Below are 12,495 nucleotides of genomic sequence, written 5' to 3'. Positions count from 1 at the left end.
AGCAAAACGAAAGGAACATCACATTCATCCATCTCAGAGATGACAGGCAGAAACTGTTAACCAACTTCCCTCAATACCATGTGTTGCCTTTACATGAAATACGAATGCTCTCTCCAATTAAATGAGAAGTCTTGCTGCCAAGTGTCCCAAAACACTTTTTCAAGCAGCTCATTACTGTACCTAGGGAGGCAGAGAGTATAGTGATTTCTCAGTGGGAAAAGGCAAGAAAATATTCCCAAATCGCTGAAGGTCACACATCAAAGCCGTTTCTGGCTAAGAGGGAACACCCAGCTGTCCAGACCTGGTATCTTAAGTACAAGCCACAGAGCAGCACCTTCCACCTGAGCTCTCATCTGCACATCAGAAATTTGGTAGGATGGTGGGATGGCAGCGTCTTTGCTTTCACATAAAGTGCCAAAGGTTTTTTCCCTGTAAGAGTGAATGTTGCCACCAACATTGTTAGTGATTTCATCTCATCATTTAAAGAAATTCAGAAAGCAATTTGTGAACCAGGGACTTTCTCGCTCAGAGGGAAGATGAAGACTTTAGGGTTCCTGCAAAACCCTGCACTGACTCCTGAGAACCCCAAAATATCACTCCATAGATTGATTAGATGTCATCTACCCACACATCAACTTTCATGTAATCAATGCATGTCTCTTCCCACGTGGCACTCCCTATGTTTGGCACAACTTCATCCAGCTACTCCCACCCTTTCCTATTTATGACTCTGAAAATCTATTTACCCATGAATAGATTCAGTTTGTACAGACCCTGCATGCTGTGGGTCCTCTTCACTTAACTTTGGCTGACTCACCCAACACTGAACGTGTGAGAGAGACCATTCTGTGGACATCACTATAAATAAACAATACAGACCCAGCTTTGCATTGTGTGTGACTGCCCCACACATAAACCAATTAGAACCAATTTTTTCTGCTACCCAGCAAGCTTGGAAACATGGTTAACAAAGACAGCGCAGAAGCTCCTCTTGAAAAGCAGGACCTTATTAGCATCTCATCACACTGAGAAAGCAGTGCCTGACCCTGAAAATCCTCATTGAAAGCAAGAAAATACTCAGCTCCTGAAATTTTCCTGTGTTGTTTCATACTCTGGCTTCTTTGTCTCTTCAGCAGGACATTTCTTTCTGGACCCTGGAGATGGTAACCTCTTAGTTATAACTAACATGAAAGCCATAACTAATGGCTTTCATGATTTAAAGGCATGTTGAATGTTACCATTTTCACAGAGAAGACGCCTCCCAGGAAGAGTTCCTGGCTAAGATTAGTGGCAAACTTCTCACTAAAAGTTTTTTTGGTGGAAAATTTGGCTTATGACTGAAAAGGAAATTGCAGACAAAATTGCTCTTCTCAAAACCACAGTCTTTCACCTGAAAATTGAAACCTTTGGCACACAAAGTTTTTTCAGTTTTTCATCAATGCTTAATTATAAAATTTTCTGTCATCAGGTTTTGGGTTGCTAATGCTTTTATTTAACAAAAAAATTGCACTCACAATGTTTACTAAAATCATCTTTCTAATTTAAATCTTCAGTAGTGGGAAAAATATTCTCTCCAGTTGATTTATGACAGTAGTTGAAAGGCCGTATAATTTCAGGAAAAGTGTTAAGGAAAAGACATAAAAAGTACAAGAAACAAATGAGTCAGAAGTAGGAAGTGGATCAAGGATGCAGAAGACATATGGAATGAGAAGCAAATCTGAACTACTTCCTGAAAACATTGTTAGAAAAGCTTCTCTTCACAAAAACCAAGCACTCACTGATAGAAACCAACTATAATGTCTAGATAGCCCCAAAAAGGAATGATAGTTGAATTTACCGTAGCAGCAAGTCCTTGAAGTCCTCTTAATTTGGATGAGCAGCACAGAAGTGGGACTCACGCTTTGTCTGCTGTTTTGTTCATCTCTATATCCCGCAAGAAACCCAACTGCTGCAAAATCCTTCCTCCTTTGTCTGGTCCCCTCCTCCTTCTCCTCACCAGTGATTATTAAATGCTATCCTTCTGATCAGCAGCTGTTTTGTGGAAAATGGTCATTTTGTAATCCACAATGCAATCACAGCACAGCTGTTCTGGGAGATTATATGGGAAGCGATTGGTGCGGCGGGTTGGGATTAAGTGCAGAAGAGTGACCTGTATTAACTGAGTAGAAAGTTTCTTTAAAACACTGAAAGATTCCAGCCATCCCTGTGTGGTAGCTATCTGGGGGCTTGTATGGAGGAAGATGGCAGCTTTGGCCAATGCTACAGGGGAGAAGTGACCTTAGCTGGGAAACTGCCAGCAGCCTTGGCATCAGGTCACCCCTTGCACTGTGCCCTGTCTCAGCGGAATGGCAAAGACCAAAAGCATCCCAGGATATCTTCCTGGCCACACCCAAGAGTTGCAGAAAGGGCAGAATAAAATAAATGGGGAAAGTTTATGCATCTGCTCTGAGGACTGAGGATTTCAGTGCCTGAAGAGATACCAATACAGTGCTCCCCATGGGCACTGGAAATTTTGATGCCAAAAGGAATCCCTTAGCAGAAAAGCTGCTGAGTGGCAGACTGACACCATGGCATCACTATCACAAAGGAGGTGTTTGAAACAGCAGCTAGTCAAGCCAATAGCCAAAGCTTAGGAGAATGAGGTAGATTGTCAGTGTCACTTGTAGCGGCAGCTTTTACCAAAATGTGAAGGTCACTGGGAATCCCAGCTGGTTCACATTGGATGAATTTGGGAACTTAGTAAGGAGATACAGAGATTCACATTGACACAAAGTCCCCTTTGAGCTCTTGTCCTGAAAGTTTAAAGGCTCTCAAAATAACTGTGTGGTATCAAACCCATGAAAAGTAAGAATGTCATCGCGTCTCATGAGAAAGGACTAGAAGCCACGGAGCAGAGTTGCACCGAATCAAACTGCAAGGGAGGAGAACATCAGGGAGGGGAGCATCCCAAAGGAAGACACGTCCTGTCTTCCTCACAAGCGCTTTGCCCAATGCCAAGTGGGTGAAGCTCGTACCACCACTGGGAGGGAAGGAGGCAGATTCCCTGCATGCTGCTCTGCCAAGACCGAGGACACCAGTGGCGCATCCATTGTCATGCCCTGTGTCCAACAGGGAGCGCGGAGGCTGGAGCAGTTCAGGGATAGCTCTGGGTGATGGCACAGCCTGTGACAGCCCCCCACAGCACGGGCAGCAGACGGAGGAGGTCACGGGCAGCACATGGGCTGTGCCAGGCCGGGCTCCTGACCCTCCCTGCCCTGAGCAGAACAGGCAGTAGCTCTGCGGTTATTTTAATCCAGTCGCCGCATAAACTCCTCTAATGTAGATAAGCGTTTCTAAGACGGACTAACTGAAAGCAATGCTGAATGTCCCTGTGCTCCACGGACCGCCTGCAGGTTTTTGATTAATAAAAAGGTTCTGTTTGAAACAGATGTACTTAATTTCCTGGAGTAGGTAGAACAACATCTGATGCCATTTAAAAGGAGAGTGGTTTTTTGCTTTCTTTTTTGCAGTCTATCCACATCTGGACATCTTTAATTTAACTTCTAAATGTTCAGTTAAAAAAAAAAAAAGAAAAAAAACCTGGTTTACGAGCTCAAGAATAAATGAAGTCCATCTCTACTGATAACCCTTAACACCTTCCTAATTTTAAGCTTGGTTAGAGTATCATTAAAACCCAAGATTCTTTGTCAGTTTCTAAAGCTGAGTCCATGGCATATATATTAATGAAATTAAACTGAATTGGTTTAATATGAATAAGAATTCATGTTAGGAAATAAATTGATCAGAAATATGCTATGATTTTAAAAATATGCTTATAGCAGATTTAGTATTCTGAATAATGGCAGATATTTATTCTTCCAGAAGATGGCAATCTTTCTCTAGTCTTCTTTTAGGGACTCTGCTGCTCACATGTATGCTGGGGGAAAGCAACACTGAAGTTTAGACTTCTATTCTTTCCCTTGAACTTCCTCCCCCTGTCCCCTTCTTTTTTTTTTTTTACATTTTTATGAACACAAACTCTTTACCTTGACTCTGAAGTGGGGCATGGATCTGTCCCTTGGAATTATCTGAGTATGGGAATACTTGAAATCACTGGGAAAAGAAAAAAAAGAGGAATGATTGCAGGAGCTTGGCTTTTGCCCACCTTCTGCCCTGCATGAAACTATTCTTTCCAATACTTTTCACAATATTTTGTCAAGTATCACATTAAATTTCCCTAGATTATTGCACACAACCCATAGAACACCAACACGAGAGCATGTTTCCTGATGTTCAACAAACTCCCCTTTGCAAAATTATGGGGATTTTATCTGGTTTTGGTTTGGATTTGGGTTGGCTGATTGGTTTGTTTGTTTTTTTTAAATTTTCTATATTAACCTCACCTCAATCTGAGCTATTATAGATAGGAAAATCAACTGTATCTGTCTTTCACCCTGCTGTGCCTTCAGTTTTCTCCTCTTTGTATCTGATATTTCCCACCATCATTTGGCTTGGCTGGAGTTTTTGCATGCCTCTTTCTCTTTGAACTCAGCAGCAGCCAGTCCCTGGTGACTCGTTTAAAATTCGCCCATTCAAGTGAATGCCCATAGCAGTTGATTTCCTGTGCAATCAGCCAAATGCTTGACTTATAGAAACAAAACAAGGAAACAAAATGCAAAAACCCCCAAAATCGTCGCACAGCACCATTGTGGAGATTGCCAACTCTAAAGAAGCCTGGGCGTTGACAAGTGATGCATTTTTATCCTGGCTCTATCCCTGGCTTGGGTGTACCTTGCCCCAAAGTGACAAATTCAACTCCAGGGATGTTGATGGAGAAGACGGTCAAGGAGACCTTGCCAGATAGGGCCCAAAGCTCGCAGTATTTAACTGGTGGGTCCCAAGAGGCACAGGCCTCCCCACAGCCCCCCATGCTGCGATGCTCCAGGGATATCAGGGACCATTTGCCATCCTGGCATTGGCTCTTCAGCTGACCTGGAGAGGAAGGGAGAGGAGGAAGGGTGGCTATTTACACCCATAGAGTTGCTCTGTGAAAACTGGACAAAGGCAGGCTCATACTCACCCCTCATTCCACACATTCCTCGCACATGACACTTCCCACCGCTCCTGCTTTTGCCGTTTTTACAGGAAGATCGCTCGGAGCCGCAGTCCCCTCCCTTACCGCCGCGCAGAAAGCAGGATGTCTCCCGAGTGACAGTGACATGGAGAGAGCCAGACTTCTCAAACCCAGTGACAGACTGCAAATGCCAGATTTCTCCCTGAGCTCTGAATAATTCCACTCAGATTGTAACCTTTATTTAGCTGTTTGCATGATGCATTAACTCTTGCTCTGAAAATGACCTCACCAGGCATATTTTTTTCTAGTCTAAGCACATTTAAAGGTGAATTCTGTTTCTAAGATGAGCAGCTTACATTGCTAGACACTGAGACCGTGGCATAAACAAAGATTGAACTGGACTAAGTAAATGCATCTTAAAGATGGACAAACCAGTCAGTCAGTTTGGACCTAACTACTTTTTTTCCCCCTTCTTTTTTTTCTCAAAACAAGTCTTAGTTGGCTGGATTTTATTCCTAACGTTTATGGTTGTCAGACACTCAAAAACCACACAGAAAGCAGACATGAAAAGGAAAAAAAAATCAGATGCAGCAACAAAGACTTTGGGGACTCACTAGAGATTCTAGGTGTCTCAATTTCTGGATAGGAAATATAAGACTATATATTATATACAAGGCTAGGTGGTTGCTTTTCACAGAGTACTTAAGCTCCAGGATGTGTTCACCAGAGCACACAGAAAAAAAAAAAAAAGTATTTATGTAATTTAGCTAACCATAAACTGTAAACAGACAAGAGAACCTCAAATTTACGCATAGATCTATAAGGATATTAAAGAGGTGCCAGTTCAGAAAAGGGTCTGTACAAAACTTCAAGCAGACAAATGCTTACCTTATCCACTGCTCACTATTCCCATCTGCTCTTCTGAGGCATCCAGTGAAACACTGCAAGGTGATCATGGATTCACCCCCGTGTCTTTCTGTCTGACTGAACATGTAGTAGCCAAGAAATTCCATGAGATCTGAGCAGACGCTTTGAAATGCACCAAGTCTGTCATTTTATTGATGGTTTAATTCTTTCTGAGCTTGCTAAATCATCACAGCACATTATATCAGCCACTAGATTGGCAGGGCGTCCACTTCTGCAGAATGAGCCTTTGTAATTTGGTAGTCCCCTCTATGAAAATTGCTGCTACTTTTAAATCTACCACTGACAAGATCTCAGTCTGTTACTACTCAGAATCACAAACACTCATACTCAATGACTACCACAGGCTCCTGGGGCTTTTTATCATCAAGGGGAACCATTGCAACAAGATAGTCTCCTCTCAGATGTAACAGAACCCAAATAACTTCGGATAATCACCTCTAGTGATACACAGAACTCCCACCAGAGCTATAGCACATATTTTATACAACTATCTGGTATTGACTTTTCAGCAGAATATGATGGAGAACCCATCACATCCTTAGAAAAGTTATTCCAATGATTAATTAATCTCATTCTTAAAATTTTACTCTTGCTCTGTAAACAGTGTCTGCTTTAGTTTTCCAACCTGACCAGGCTGCTCCAACACAAAAATAAATACCCAGTGAAGTGATTTCCTAAAAATGTTATTGTAAGAGTCACAAATCAATGTGTTTCATTAGAGGCACACACTGTGATCTAACCAGCTGGCTGGTGGCCCAAATTCCTAGTTCTGTACTTGGCTCTGACACATCATTTTCCCCTCCCATCGGCCAAGTCATTAGTGGTGCGTTTACACTGCAGTCAAAGCAGTGGCAGTGATGGGGAGTAAACATTCAGTGCTTGTTTTAATTGGGTGTTGCTAGGAATCTCACTCCAGCAGCAGGGAGCACAATGCAGGGCACAAACCTAAGTCCAGGAACAGAGCAAGCTGTGCTAAGCTCCACATAGCCATGGCTGCATTGATAGTTCAAAATAGCCCTCGTTTCCACACACTGTAAAGTTGGGTCCTTGGAGTCATTCCTACAGATGCAAATCTACAGCACAGGGGATCCTTGTTGATACTGGAATCAGCACAAGGACAGTGGGAGACATTCTGTTTTGGTAATGAAAAAATTTGAGAATCTAAAATTAATCTGTGCAGAGAGTACTTCCCACAGATGCAGGTGATCTTGGAGTCAAGGATATTTTTAATATGTTTTAAAGCAAAAAAAAAAAAAAATTTGAAACAATGCTGTTAAAGCACATTGCACTTTGGTTTCACTCATGGAAATGAGAAGGCTAAAGCAATTGTTCTTTGCTTCAATTTATCTTTTTCCCCATTTCACCATGCAGAATCAGAATAAGCAGAGTAAGAGGAAGCCTCCAAAGATTATTTAATCAACCCATCTGCATCACAATGACCTTAGCACCCTGAAAAACCTCAAGCCTACTGCTAAAATTCTTTTGCAAGGGAGATACCACTCCATCCTGGAATACAGTCCTTTGTAATATCTTATTTTTCCAATCAAATCACAATGTAAACCAGAAACCTTTTCCATCTCTGCAAAATCCCATGGTGTCCATTCCACATCTGATTTATTTATTCACATGGATTGCGCTCTCAAGGCCATTGGAGCTACATAGTTCATTAAGGTTCTACTCACATGCTGGTATTTGAGGAACCAGTGCCTCAAACGAAACATCTAAGCTAGCAGGAAAGGTTTGGAAATCTAAAAGAGTGAGTAAGACAGAGAGTTAGCTTTTTTAAGGCAAGGCGTGGGAGGTGTTTTCGTTCTTTGGCTATTAAAAACTCCTTGCTTTGACAAGAAAAAAAAAAAGGGGGAGGAAGAGAAAACTGGGAGGGGAAGGATTAATGAATAAAGAGGCAGCATGGCAAGAAATGCAGTAAGCATGGTGGCCAGAAGGCACGAGTGAGTTTCTCAGGCTGGGTTCACTGACAGAGCAAGGGTGCTAGCAAGCACAGATCAGAGGGGTCACGGTCTAATATGCTGTCTGAAGAGAAAAATGAGACCAGCTTCCCTTACAGGGTTGAGCAGAGGGGTTTTGTTACAGTGGGTGCTTTGAAAACAATCATGCTAGATATTACAATTGCACCTTTTATCTTTCTGGATATCCTGATAATTTTCTAGGATTGAGGGCATCTCCTTTTTTCCTCAGATTTGATGAGGGTTTGGGATTCCTTTCCATTCCTTTATGGCATTTTGGAGCTGTGGCTTCACAGACAGTCCTGCAGTCAAACCCAGTCTCCATGGCCGTGCACGCTGTGGTGGGCAGCACGCTGAAGCCACCTGTGCACCAGGGAGGAGGCAGGTCAGCACAGGGCAGCAGTGACACCAATGTGGGGCCCTGGCCCCGTGCCTTGGAGGCCCAGTGGGAGCAGGGAATGCCAGGATCAGATGGTGTCCCTGCCATGGGCATGGGGTGGATGCAGCACATGTACGCTGTGCCAGGGGAGTTTCGGGGCACCCAGGCTTCCCTACAAGTCCTGAGGGAAAGGAGTGCCCCAGTGGTTAAAAACAAAAACACCAAATATTTTGGAGACAGCCAGCAGAGAAATTGGGCGTCTCTTCTTCTGTTGTTTTTTTTGATTGCCTTTCTTTGGGTTAGGTTTTTGTTTTGTTTTGTTTTGTCTCTCCTCCCCTCTCCACACCTCCCTGTTTCCTCATAGCCAGGATTCTGCATGCCCAGGTAACCCCAGCTCCATGCAAGGGCCAAGGATATCAGTTCCCAAGGGTGACCCAGCCATGGCAAAGAGGGGCCAGGCACAGTGACAGCACCCTGGCCCAAGGGAGGCCCGAACAAGGTGACCCCGCAGACACTGCCAGGGGCCTTTGTGCATGTACATTATAACCTGGATCTTAAACCATATGCTATTTTTCCATCAGGCTCACAGTTGAAAAAAAAAAAAAGATAAAACAACAGTCCTTCCTAGCCCCCATTATTTTTTTCTGAGCAGGCCCAAGCTGCAAAATCTCAAAAACCCATTACTTAGCCAACTTTGCAGGGGCCTTTGCCACAGATGACAAAAGATCTGTTTCTGACAGAAAAAGTGTGATTTATTTTAATGCAAGACATTGCTCAAAATGGGGTTTGTTGGGGTTTCTTTTAAAAAAAAATAATTAGGATTTTTAAAATGTGGATAAAACAGAGTATTCCCCTGCCAGCCTTGTTCTCAAGAAATAGCAAAGTGGTCATGACTGAAATTAAAAACAAAACCTAAAAAGAGCCCTATAAAACTACTGAAGCAGACATGAGCTAGGTGATGTTGGTTTCAAGTCTGGCAAAGGCAAAAGCAGCCAAGGCCAGACCTTGTGATGGAGTGTGTCAAGTGACTCTTACAATAAAGAGGCAACACAACCAGCAATGTCTGCTGTGCTCTGTGCACCCATTTAGAGGCTAATCTCAATGTTAGTCTCTTCCAGGGAGCCAAGGACTATTATTGCTGAGCTTTACAACTAAGCATTAAGCATTGTGGCTAAACAGCTTGACTGAACAAGAATTATTTGCCATCACCTGAACGAGGTACGCATGAAGGCAGGAGAACCCAGCTAGCATGTTACCACAGGCAGAACTTGAAGAAATTAGGTCAGGCAGAAGGGAAAGAAGACTTCAGAAACCTCTTCCAAACAGTGAAAAGTAGTCCTCTGTGGTACAGCTTCTCATGGGTAGCAAAGGATGCAGGCTGGATAATGCACTGGAAAATGTACTGCAGGCAAGAATCTTGCAGGAATTGGGCTAGGCTGGAATGTAAAATAATGGACTGGATGAGCTAGCAAGATTTTCCAATCTTTAATTTCCATGGTTAAAAAAATTGCCACAGTTAGCATTGCTTGAAATTCCTTCTCATGAGTTACAGAATCTCTGAGTGAGGCAGAATATGAGGCTGGAGCAAGAGAGGTGGGTGTGTTTCCTGGATGACACAAAGGAGGAAAAAAAGAAGTCTTTAGCCTGGAATAGGCTATGAAACTAGGAGACTGGCTGGAGAGAAAAGGAGGGAACACAGCTCTGAGAGACTGGTCCCACCAGGCTGAAACATGGGTCAGATACACTGAGGACACCATGGTGAAGATTTGGGGGCTGGGTCAGTGGTAAAGAGGGTGGCTCTGAGGGAGCAGTGGCACTGCCTAAGCATGCTCATGGTCAGTCCTCATCTCTGGGTAAGAAGTGGGAAGGCTCAGCTCCTGCTCTCTGCATGACTCTCACATATTAGTTTCCACCAGCAGAGTTTTCAATTATCAGAACATTTTGATTAGAGGCTTCTCTCTCACTGTCCTTGTCTTTAAAATAATAATTTTCTGTTTTGCTTTGGTTTGAACTCAGATTTCAGAGCATTGGATTAAAACAAGGGATTGAAGAGCTGGTCTTTCACTCCAATCCAGTGCTGGAAAATAAATATCCTCAATTACTCCCATCAGTCATGAAGCCTCACACACAGCTTGACCCTGCAATCCTGACTTTCAACATCCCCAGCGTTTCAGTCCATGACTGGATGCAGTCACAGGTCAGGCACACCCCTTTCAAAGCAGGTGACTGGCCTGTGCTAGGGCCCTTCACCAGGGCTACTAAATATGTCTGTGTTGCAATCCTGAGGATGCCCTCGGGCTGGGCTCTGCTGAGGGACACCTGAAGTCCAGCCTTATTGAGCGTTTCCCAATCGGCCCTAGGAGAGTTCAGTCAATCCTACTGTACCACATTTATTATTCCAGCCTTGGAACACCTCCAGGGCTAGCCCAGCAGACCAGGAAAACAGCTCCCTCTGCAATCATCATGCTCCAGGTTTGGTACAAAGGTGACGTGGGAAGTACAATATTGCTATGATTCTAAATGAAACCATTCCTGGTGTTTCTCTCCACCCACAGTCTGTTACAGACCTTGAATGTGTGCTTCATGGCTTTGTTGGAGCAGATGTGCTGTTCCCCTCTCTTCAAAGATTAAAAAGCATTTTTTAATTAATAAATGAAAATTAAAATCTATAGTGAACTTCCCCACAGACCTTCTTAGCCATTTTTACAGCTCACTCAAACTCTGCACTGAAGATCTAGAGACTGTTGTTTCAAAAGCTCTTCTGAGGTCCTCAAGAAGCTTTGAGATCCTCTAGAGCAGAAGAGCTACTGATGTCTTTTCATTGTAGCTAAAGAAAAAACCTGTGGGTCGCAGATCAAATCTGGTAAGGTACAGGTTGTCCCAGACAGCACCAATTGCTGCCTTGGGGATGTGTTCAGGAAGGCGTAGGCAGGGGTGTCAGAGGAGCCATACATCCAATCTGGCTTTGTTTACTGTATTTCCTAATGGGAAGATGCCTGTGCTATTCCTTCTCCACCTTCCCAGGCATTCACTGGTGCCCTGACTCAGACACCCAGCTCACTAGCCCATAACCAAAATGTACAGGCAGGGAAAGTGACCTGATGTCTGCAGATCTTAGCTAGATTATTCCACCACTGCTTGGAAAATAGCCATGGCTTGGGATGTCTGTGCCCACCCCCAAAAAGCTTCTCTCTCTTTTTCTGAGCCCAGGGCCTCTCTAAGCTCCTGGGTTATGTGTGGGTGCTCAGACTTCCCACAGAAGAGAGCAGCAGGGAATGCAGGGAGTGCCACTTCAATCTCCTATCCCAGAGGCAGATTTAATCGAGTGCTTCCCACAGAGCTTAGGGCTCCTAGCAATGATGAAGGAGACTGAGTCTCTTCACAATGCTTTGGAGGTTCTCACAGAGGCTTTCCCTGTACTGGTCACACCTTTCAGGGACACAGGGGCATCAGCTGGACACAGCAGATACCTGCTCTGGCCCTGTGCACAGCATTCACCCTTGGGGTTTTTCCTGCCCACATTGTGGCCATGGTTTGTCTTAAATCTGTCTTTTTAGGGCAACATCCAAGCTGGGCTGAGAAACTTCAACTGACAAGGAATTTACTATCCCTAAACTGTCCCAGTAGCTAACCAACCTCTCCGTTTGGAGTGCACACCCTATTTCTAGATGCTCTTCGCTGCCAGCCAGTGAGGTGACTTCTCTATTAGCAACCCAAGCAGTCCAAGGCATGCACAAGCCCTGACAGGCAATTTCCCATGTTGTTCACATGCTTTGTGGCAAGTTCTGGCGTGTGGCAGCCAGTGCTCTCCGAACAGCAGGAGGGTTCTCTCCTGACAGCAGGGCTGACTCTGGCAGCTTGGCTCAGGGCACCGTTCCTAACAGATTATTTAAGGGGCAAGGCGACTTTCTTTGGGGGAGAAGAAGTTTTATTCAAATGAATGCTGTGCCACTTGCCCTCAGGTTCAGAGCACCAACCCTGGATCACTTTATTTACCAGTGTAGGTGTAACCTAGATTTCAACAAGACCTTTTCTTGCAGCACTGTTTACTATTAGAAATCTATCTCTCAAGTGAAATATTTGTGGACTTCGGTTAAGTCAATTCCTAACTTTCTTTTACATAAACTACATTTTGAGTCCTTTCCAGTTTTTAGCACCCTTTGAGAACTTCA

At 43.9% G+C, this 12,495-nt stretch overlaps 1 protein-coding gene across 4 annotated transcripts in view; it reads right to left on the bottom strand.

Moving 5' to 3' along the window:
• Positions 1-12,495, bottom strand: part of GSG1 (germ cell associated 1) — a 108,719-nt gene that overhangs the window by 7,799 nt on the left and 88,425 nt on the right. Inside the window, exons 1-3 of one of the 4 annotated variants that reach the window (XM_058022329.1) lie at positions 5,942-6,097; positions 5,060-5,234; positions 4,026-4,092 (exon numbers count right to left, since the gene is read on the bottom strand). In XM_058022329.1, the coding sequence (XP_057878312.1) occupies positions 4,026-4,046 (21 nt within the window). In that variant the 5' untranslated portion in view covers positions 4,047-4,092; positions 5,060-5,234; positions 5,942-6,097. Of the gene's footprint in view, positions 1-1,837; positions 2,032-4,025; positions 4,094-4,770; positions 4,861-5,059; positions 5,235-5,941; positions 6,098-12,495 lie in introns of those variants that run through there. The other 3 variants (XM_058022330.1, XM_058022331.1, XM_058022333.1) reach the window with 3 other exon arrangements.

The sequence above is a fragment of the Melospiza georgiana genome, chromosome 4 (assembly GCF_028018845.1).
Source record: "Melospiza georgiana isolate bMelGeo1 chromosome 4, bMelGeo1.pri, whole genome shotgun sequence".
Classification (NCBI taxonomy): Eukaryota; Metazoa; Chordata; class Aves; order Passeriformes; family Passerellidae; genus Melospiza; species Melospiza georgiana.
The sequence above is the reverse complement of the archived record's forward strand: the minus strand, read 5'-3'. Positions and strand labels throughout refer to the sequence as shown.